The sequence below is a fragment of the Gopherus evgoodei genome, chromosome 1 (genome assembly GCF_007399415.2).
Source record: "Gopherus evgoodei ecotype Sinaloan lineage chromosome 1, rGopEvg1_v1.p, whole genome shotgun sequence".
Lineage (NCBI taxonomy): Eukaryota > Metazoa > Chordata > Testudines > Testudinidae > Gopherus > Gopherus evgoodei.
In genome coordinates, this window is record NC_044322.1 from 163567460 (window position 1) to 163577770 (window position 10311).

A 10311-nucleotide genomic window follows, 5' to 3' on the forward strand; every position below is an offset into this window, starting at 1 on the left:
TTGAATGGATGAATGACAGTGATTCTTCAAATACCTGGACGTTCAGTTCAAATAAGCAAATGGTTTGATGCTTACCACAAAACTATCAAAAAGTAGTAGACCCTCTTTAGACTGAAATTGCAGTAGAAATCTCTCTAGAACAGAATCTCTTGTAAGATTTCTAGGATCCCCCTTCTTGTTGTTGGGTAGCAAACATTGTTAAACCAACCTCTCATGATATTTTGGCACCTCTGTTGCTGCTCCTGGCAAAATGGGAAGGATACCACAGGTTCAGCAATCATGATGAGAAAGCCTTCACCAACAGTTACCACTCTGCAGCAGCAGAGATGCTGCAACTACTTGTAATTCTAAGTACGTGGAATGCTGCAGAAGTACCAGGGTGGCAAGTGTCAGTAAATGTCTTTTTACTGGCAACCAATATAAGTGAAAATAAAAAGTAATGATAAAGTACAAAGGTCAACTAAATGTTTTCAGAACTCAACAATGACACTGACTGAGCTTGGAGAGAAGGCTCAAATGGGGAAGGAGCAATATTATTTCATCTAAGGCAATTTATATATCCCTGGAAATAATCAAAATATCCAGCCACTAGCTTATGTACTTCCTGAAACTCCCTGAAGTGATTTGACTGGCAGGAGCAGCTGCAGAGTTGCAATGCGAGATCCTAATGATTGCATTTTATTATCTCCAAACTAAACATTCTCTTTTTTTGTTATTGCCTATGATTATCTCCTAAATAGTTTCACTTTTTGTTCTTCAGTTACATGATCTTGCTATTTATTATATGTTTTCTTGCTATATTATATTAGTTGTTTGATCATTGTTATTCAAAAACTGTGCAAACAATGTGGAAATAATTTAAGGGAAACTGCTACATCATCACCTCATTATCCCACTTTAGGAGGGGAAATGTTTTTGTAACCTTCAATCTCCCATTCCTTACACTTTTTCCTGTCCCTTACCACAACCAGTATGTTCCTTTCCCTTAATCCTTTATTACAGTGCCTTCCTCAGGTCAGTTTGATTTGAGGTAGGTTCTCCTGAGCAAATCTCTACACTGTGGCCAGGCATTTCCTCATCTAGAGGACATGCTGGACTATAGTTTGAACTTGGTTTGGCTTTCCCCAAGCTTCCTTAACAAGATCCATAGGATTCCTCAGGGTCGATGCCCCTTCCAGCATTCCAAAGGGCAAAAGTCCCAGTGGAAGCCGTCTTGTGAAGAAAAGTTAAGGCAGAAGTTTATCCCAGTCTTTTTCATCCAATGCCACAAATTTTCACAATGTACGCTTGAGAGATTTGCTACAATTTCGGAATAGACTGTCAGTTTGAGGTTCAGAGTGACTTAACTTTAAGGGTGTCCCAAACCTTTGGACAAGACAAAGTCAGTTCCTGGGTCAGACTCTCAGTGGGCAGCTCAACCAGAGTAAAGGTTTTTATATTAGTTCTTCAGCTAATCTAGGCAGAGTTAGTTACAAAAGTCCTCCATCAGGGAACAAAAGAAATACGATTACTAGTCTCAGCAAACTGAGAATTATTTGCTGATGCAATTCAAGACTATGTCCAGCCAGGGCCAGCTCTAGGTTTTTTGCTCCCCCAAGCAAAAAAAATTTTGGCTGCCTCCCGTCCCAGTCCTGGGCTCCCTCCTACACACCCCTGCTGCCCCAGCCCTGGGCTCTCCACACACACACACACACCCTGCCGCCCCAGCGCTAGGCTTCCCTCCTTTCCCCCCCACCAGTGCCCTCCCCCACCCCGCTGCCACTCCAGCCCTGGGTTCCCCCCTTCCCCCCTACCAGTGCCCACACACACACACATCCTGCCGCCCCAGCCGTGGGCTCCCCCGCCCATCTACACTCTCCTTTCGCCGCAGCCCTGGGTCACTGGTAACTCACTCCCAGGGCGGGTCATTCAGCAGGAATTTTGGATGTGCACAAAACACTGACAGGACTGGTTCCCATATGGTTACAGAGCTGCAGTAAAGGGGAACAATTATCAGCTTGTGTGATTAGATGATATCTGGATGCATATTATAAGACTGTCCTCCATAAATTAGGAAAAGTTGAGGTGCCTTTATTATTCTTTTGTTCCACTCTTTCTTTCTACGGGGAATTTGCCAATGCAATATCACTGTCTTCCTTTTAAACAAACAAACAAACAAACAAGGCAATGGGTGTCAAAAATAGCAATTCCAGTCCTAATAACCATTGGGAAGCATTTCTTGCTCAATTTTATCCTACTTTTTCTACAGCAAGTTACAGCGGATCAGTATATTTGATTTTGGTAGAAATGAAGTAGCAGCTGCTCAAACTGAGCTTGAGCACTCCTGAATTTTGAGGTGTTCAAATCTGGAAGGCAGGTGCTAGGTGTGTGTGTGTGGGGCGACTGTGGGCTTCGCGGTGGAGCACGGTAGCATGTATGCGGCAGCATGTCTGGCTGGTCTGAGTGGCACGGTAAGGGGGCTGGAGGGTTGGAGAAGGGGTAGGGAGTTCCGGGGGGGGCCAGTCAAGGGACAGGGAGCAGAGGGGTTGGATGGGGCAGAGGTTTGGGGGGCAGTTAGCGGCAGGGAGAAGGGGGGGTTAGATAGGTCAGAGGTTCAGGGGGGCAGTCAGGGGCAGGGAGAAGGGGGGGTTAGATAGGTCAGAGGTTCAGGGGGGCAGTCAGGGGCAGGGAGAAGGGGGGGTTAGATAGGTCAGAGGTTCAGGGGGGCAGTCAGGGGACAGGCAGCAGTGGGATAGGCATGGGAGTCCCAGGGGTTTGTCAGGGGACAGGTAGGGGGTGGGGTCCTGGGAGGGAAGTTGGGGGGGGTCTCAGGAGGGGGCAGTTGGGGACAAGAAGAAGGGAGGCTTGGATGGGGGTGGGGTCCTGCGGGGCAGTTAGGGGTAGAGGTCCCTGGACGGGGCAATCAGGGGACAAGGAGCGGGGGGGAGTTGGATGGGTTGGGGTTTCTGTGGGGGGCAGTCGGAGGGAGCAGATGGTGGCAGGATGGAGTGTCCTGTTTTTTGAATGTTAAAATATGGTCTCCCTACCATTCACAGCACTCACACCACGCTGCCGCATGAGGTCCCCCTCCTTCTTTTCCAGTTGGTAGTGGCCAAGGGAATGTTGGGAAATGTAGTTCTTTCCTTGCTCCAGGGCTGGCTCTATAGGCAGGAAGCTAACCAAGGAACTACAGCTCCCAGAGCCCCCTGTTGGTTCTCAGCTCCCATTCCGCACCTGCAAATGGGCTGCCCCAAGCAGGTGCTTGCTTTGTTGGTGCCTAGAGCTGCCCCTGCGTCCAACTGAAAAATAAATGTGGGAATTCTGTGGACCATACCCACAAAAAATAAAGGTAAAGTTTGGCAAATGACACATAGTGAATTTTTGCTTAGTTTTAATTGTTGAGGGGCATTGAACTTGTGACATGTCTGTCATATCGCTCCTATCATGCAGTGCTAAGTACAGCCAAGAGGCTATGTAAAACTACAACAAGAAGAATCATTCTGGGGCACTCAGTCCATATTACAATTTTTTTTCCTCTCTCTTTACAGGAATGACATGCCAAGCGCGAAGTTCTTACGTAACCAGTGAGATCCTGTGGGGTCATCGTTTTACACCTGTCCTCACACTGGAGGATGGATTTTATGAAGTTGACTACAACAGCTTTCATGAAACATATGAGACCAACACACCGTCTTACAGTGCCAAAGAACTGGCAGAGATGGCCAGCAGAGCAGAATTGCCCCTGACTTGGTCTGTGTCCAGCAAACTAAACCAGCATGCTGACCTGGAAACTGAAGAGAGGGGAAAGAACCACGAAGACCAAACCGAAAGGAATGGTGACGTGGCAAACTTAGAGAATGAATCCAAAGTTTGAACCAGCAGAGGTTCACCACACAACCTCTTTTTTCTTTTTGATCCTTCCCTTTTTTATGATGATGACAAGAAAAGAAATATTTAAAGTTTGAAATGTCTACCTGCCCAAACAAATCAACAGATTCATAAAATAAGCAAAGACATGAGTTAAAGCTGCAATATCCCTTATATACAATGAAATCTCTGATCACTGCCCTTCCAATAATTGCATATTTCCTCTGGATAGTTTATGACCACAGGTGTGTTTAAAAAGGAACCAAAAAAAAAAGGGGGAGGGCAAAACTCAGTATCTGGGATAATAAAAGGAAAGACTGTGATTAGTGTTTGTTAATACTGTGGGCCTTGGCTCTAATTTTTATATATTTCAAGACAGTTTCATAAACAGGATGTGATGCCTCCAATGAAAATGGGCATTGCAGCTTTAAGACTAAGGTGAGCAGAAAGAGCTGCAGTTCAACAGGATACTGTATATATGCCTTATGTAATTACTCTCTCTTTACATTTAGTAATAAACCCAGCATGTACAAAAGTACTGTAGTAAATAACTTCTAAATAATGTACATAGATGTGTAATTAATGTAGGTTTAGATACATAATTCTAGAAATATTGGGATGCAAAAAACTGAATAGGCATTTCTGTTTTAATATTAGGAGTATATTAGTTTCTCCCCTATATATCTGGCCCTTTTAGTGCACAACATTTTCTTCAGTGTACCAGACTGGCAGCTATTTAGAAGACCTCACTGTCTCCCTAACAAATCATTTTACTGATTCTAAAAAGCCATAAGTCTGGGGGGAGGGCAGGGGGAAGAAATTGAAACATTACTGATATACTGTGAAACTGTTTACAAAAATTATTCTATCTTTTGTAATTATAAGGTAAACCAGTCCTGGCTATTTTTGGCAGTTCAGCCTGAATTAGACTGTGGCAGATTCTTGGAAAACACAAGAATCTCCAGTATACTGTTAATATAAAAAGCATGTTCATGTTGGGCTAGGACCCTGTAAGTGCACTACTGTGGGAAGCTATTCTTTTTTCCCTAAACCATTGGATTAAAATTATGTAGTTTTCTATATAAACAGTATAAGCCATTAAAAATTCTGAATGTTATTCCTAGGTAAGTAGAGAACACTTTTAACTACTCGGTCTGGGAAGAAATAATTGAATTTAATCTGAAGTTGTAGTCAATGAGATTCATTCGTTAACATCATTAGCACTTTGTTGGTCCTGAAAATTCCCAAAAGGCTTTATGGCCCTAGGTAATTTTCATCAGGGTTTCTCATATAAAAGCCCACTCCTGATATCTCTATTCAGATGAGTGGACCCTCCCACCCTTACTCATATTGGGCCAAAACCTCAGCTGATTTAAATAATTTTGAGTTGATGCAAGAGAACTATGATGATTTGCCTAATTTACACTAGCTGAGCATCTGGCCCATAGAGTAGTACCTAACTTCTCAAATACACTCAGTGTGGGGTGACTCACAGTGTATGGTATTACTCAATGCAAGGATTGTTGCATCAGGCCCTGTGTGCATAAAATAGTATTAATTCAAATAAAAGACTCCCATTGACTTCAGTGGGCTTTGGCTCTGGCCCATATAGAGTACCATTTCCCTCAGCCTTAATTTTCTTTTTGTATCTGCCTAGTCTGGAAAGGAAAAATACACTGAAAAGAATTTAAAGTTACTTTGGGTTTTGTTTGTACAGAAGCTTTTAAATTCAAATAGAAGAAAAAACCTCAGGAGAAACCTAGTGGGCATGTAGAAATTTTGCACTGTGATATACCCTTCACATTAATTTCACATCTATACACTGTTTTTACTGCAACACAATTGCCCATCCTTTATTTTCATTGAGTGGTTAAGAGTTGATTTGGCTCCTACAGCTATGATTGCCTACAGGCGGAGGTTTTGCACACCTGGATCATGCCAATCTAAACAGCTAAGCCTCGTGTCTGCTTTATTTCTGAAAATTTTCCCTAACATGTTTTCACAAAGAAGCTACTCATACAATTCCACAATTTAAGCAATTGTTCAAAAGATGTGTTTTCATCCCCTCCACCAGGATGACTGATTTCATCAGGCAGTTACAGATTGTTGCTTATTTTCATTTAGTTTGGCAAAATAAAACTGGTTTTGCTACAGACACTTTTAAAATACAATGGTATCCTTTGTTTACTGACACAGTGTCAAAACCTGCTCAGTACTATGGTTTATACAGCACACCCTGTCTTTAAGGCTGCTCTTGAGAGCCAAGGAATGCACACAGTAGAGCAGAGTGTATGCATGCTTCTTAAGGTGTTTTAAGGGAAGAGTCACTCTGAAATTTCATTGAGGAACCGTAGTCGCATATCAGAGGTAGTCTGATAAGGGAGAACCCCCTAGCAAAGGTACTTGCTAAAAGTAATGAAGCACAGCCTGCAGTGGGGGGCTCAGCCTGTCTGTGTCAGCCTGTAGTCCTAGAGCAGAGTACATGAGTTTAAAGCAAAGAACTCCTCTTAGGATGAATCTGCTTTTTGCTCTTGTAATTTACTGGGCCCTTCTATAATCCACCACTGCAGTTTAAGAAGAGTTTGTTGTGTTCAATAAAACAGCGGCTTTTAAACCTTTTTGTGCCCTTTAGTACAAAAATAATAGACTTTATGTTAGTGGGGGCATGTGCATGGGTAAGTTATATTTTTGTGACTAGGGCACTTAAAGCTTGAAGGTCTGTCTCTGTCTCTCATGATCTTTGCTATTCATGTGGTATGAAATGTAAAGTTTACAAAAAATCTCATTTTTGTAACGTAAGCTTAAAAATGAAAAAAGTCTCCAAGGCTTTCAACTGGGAAGCTTCACAGAAACTTTGTACTAGAATGTCCCTATCAAACACCTCTATTTTTCTACAATGATTGATTAAGCCATTTAACAATGTATTTTGTGTCAACAATTTCAACTGAACTGTTAAAAACAATTAAGAATTGAATGCTGTTAATTAACAATGGATTTTCAAAGCTGACTGTACTGAGTGGTGTTTTTCATTACTACAGTATATACACTTACCTGATAATTTTGACTCGTGCTCTTATTAAAACAATATATTTGGAAATGTCAATACCCAGTAATATTGTTGGCAAATCAAATTTAAGGAGCATAAATATTTCACTGATATACTGAGGTATCTTTTTCTTAAAATCTATTGTGAAATTGATCAGCGAGTGACAATATTCAAAAGATATATGCAATCTCTCTGCGTTTTCATACTGCTGGATTCTGCCTACTTAGGTAGCTAGAGTATGGTAGAGTACTCTAGCTTAGGTCAACTAGAGCAGTTTCTTTATATAGACCCCTTCCAGATGACTATAGTGCAACTCTCAGTCTTTTTACTGTATAGCAGGGGTTTCTGGTTCATGTTCATTTTTCCCCACCCACATTTTCTGGGTCTGATCATCAGCTAGTGTAAATTGGCATGGATGTACTGACTTTAATGGAGCTACATGAATTTATACCACCTGAGGACCTGGCCCTCCATGTTTATTTTAAGGCAAGTTCTGGTTTATTATTTTAGGAATAAAAATGGTATTCCTTAAATTACATCAAAGCTGGCCACTCTCGGAGTTGAACTTCTAGGCCCTGATCCTGCAGATACTTAAACATGTGAGTAAGGTTATGCACATGAGCAATCCCACTGAAGTCAATTTATGTGAGCAAAGTTACATACAGGTGTAAGAGTTTGCAAGTTCAAAGGCACAGTGGGAACGGTAAATCTGCAAGGATCACAGATTCCCTCTACAAACAATTTTCAACAATGCACAAATTTATGATTTGGGGTATTTTTCATGTATGATTCATCAAAATTAGTCTGAAATTTTTGCTGAGTGGTATTTAAATTTGAAAGTGGAAACCCTATTTATAACTTTAAAAAGAAATTTCTGTATGTATAAAGTGACTTTCTGATCACATGGCAATGATTTTAGTCACCTTTTCTATTTCCCACTAGGAGAAAGTATACCATTTTCTTTTAATAATACCGGAAAGGCAGAAGCAGGAGGTGGCACTAAATCTTAGAGTCTTAATTCAGACTTGCTCCAAATATCCTTGCTGTATTCAAGAGGCTGAGATGTAACAACCTTTATTTTGTATCTAGTGGGGACTTCTAAATAAGATACAATGGAAAAATGTATTTCAGTATTTTCTGTTCTCAGTACATCTTTGCTTTCAGGCAGTTTTGAAGATGGTTTGCTTTCTGAAATTCTGATACTATGTGACATCATTGTGATAACATGATGCAAATCATATACAACAAAAGAAATACAGATGGACTCTCACTATGAGCAGGGGCGGATTAGGGTTTTGTGGGGCCCCTGGGAGTCCCTCCCCACCTCTTCCCCCTGCAGTCCCCCCCTCCTCTCACAGTGCTCCTGCCAGGGAAAAGGGGTCAGGGCACAGACACCTGCCCCATTCCACATGCTTGGCACTCCTGCTGGGGAGTGGGGTTGGGGACTTGCCCCATTCCGCCCAGCATTCCAGCTGGGGAGCGGAGTCAGCGAATGGGGGCTTGCCCTGTTCTGCCCACTCACCTGCTCCCCGTGCTTCAATCCCACACCCCGGCTGGATCACTAGGCAGGCGAAGTGAGTCAGGATGTGGGGACACCCATTTTTTTGGGACTCCAAAGGGAAAGACATTAATGACAGTTGGGGGAATTGTTTGACACAGATTTCAATTTTGTGAGCTAAATTATTCTTAGTGAGAAAGCCTAAGGATCAATCTTGTTTAGTTTAAAGGATAATGTTTCATGCCCCTGAACAAAAATTTAAACTAAACGTTAAAAATGTAGACACTAACAATATATCCATCTTCCCTCTCTCTCACCCCCCACTTCAAACTCCACTGGATTTCCAGAATCACTTGTATGGGTGACTATAGCGTAACTGAGTCCTGCTTCACCATTAGCAGAAGTGTTGTGAGCAAGACACAAGAAGTTATTCTTCCGCTCTACTCAGCGCTGATTAGGCCTCAACTGGAGTATTGTGTCCAGTTCTGGGTGCCACATTTCAGGAAAGATGTGGACAAATCGGAGAAAGTCTGAAGAAAAGCAACAAAAATTATTAAAAGGTCTAGAAAACATGACCTTTGAGGGAAGACTGAGAAAACTGGATTTGTTTAATCTGGAAAAGAGAAGACAGAGGGGACATGATGAGTTTTCAAGTACATAAAAGGTTGTTACAAGGAGGAGGGAGAAAAATTGTTGTTCTTAACTTCTGCGGATTGGACAAGAAGCAATGGGCTTAAATTGCAGCAAGGAAGGGTTAGGTTGGACATTAGGAAAAACTTCCTGTCAGGGTGGTTAAGCACTGGAATAAATTGCCTAGGGAGGTTGTGGAATCTCCATCATTGGGGATTTTTAAGAGCAGGTTGGACAAACGCCTGTCAGGGATGGTCTAGATAATACTTAGCCCTGCCTTGAATGCAGGGGACTGGACTAGATGACCTCTCAACATCCCTTCCAGTCCTACACTTCTATGATGATTCTCTCAGAGATTTACAGTATGTTGATTCCCCAGATGGCATGTAGTAGCATGTAGATGTAACACTGTTATCATAGCAAAAGACAAACTGTGTTCTAAAACCAGGCAAAGTATGTATTTAATCTCACAGGTGTGAAATTAGTTTTCTATTTTAAGCAAATTGACAAATACACATCACACTTCTGGCCTATTCCCCCCTCATGTGAGAATAACCCACACAGCAGAGTCAAAATTCAGAGTTTCAGCTTGTGTAATCTGCTTTGAATTCTGTCAGATGGGCACAATTGCCAGCTCCTTCCCTCGCTTCCCACTGAAGAAGCCAGTGATTTCCAGCCCCAAACCTGCAGCTCTCGTAGGATCTGTTGGAGGAAAAGGGTATCTCTCTTCCCCTAGTCTCTTTTGAAATCCACCTCAGCTGTGTTCCCACGCCATAAAAAGGAAGCCTCTCAAGTGACTGTGGCCTCTGTTTGAGGTTATTTGTGGTGGCATCATTTGCAGATTTGAATAGGAGAAATTGATGGGGAGTTTCTGGTCTCATCCACCTCTTCCCCACTCATTCCAGCCTGTCGAAATGGCACTAATCTGGACTTCCACAGGGCCTGGGAAAACAAGGGTGCATGGTATTGAGGCAAGTGTCCTCACTTCCACATCCCTTGCCTCCCGCTGTAGCAAGGATCTGCTGAAACATGAGGGCCTGAGGTCCTCACTGACAAATCTATGTTAAATGACTTGTGATGCAGGGATTGGGATTGCCATTTTCCAAGCACCACCAGTAATGAAAGGATTGATGCATTTGACATGTACAGTACATAAAGCTCGTAGGTGGGAAAAAACTTATACATTATCAAAACTTACATTTTATACTTATACATAGTTCTGTTGAATGATAAGTGATCTCTCTAAGAATATGACTACAATCAAATTTGATTCCAAGGTAAACTAATGTCA

The 10311-nt window shown here is 42.2% G+C and overlaps 1 protein-coding gene across 1 annotated transcript in view; it reads left to right on the forward strand.

Moving 5' to 3' along the window:
* The window catches only part of KCNJ6 (potassium inwardly rectifying channel subfamily J member 6), a 242293-nt gene extending 235447 nt beyond the window's left edge, over positions 1 to 6846 (forward strand). The window contains exon 3 of the mRNA XM_030577754.1: positions 3528 to 6846. Coding sequence (XP_030433614.1) covers positions 3528 to 3853 — 326 coding nt within the window. The 3' untranslated portion in view covers positions 3854 to 6846. The remainder of the gene's footprint in view (positions 1 to 3527) is intronic.
* The last annotated feature ends 3465 nt before the right edge of the window (positions 6847 to 10311 follow it).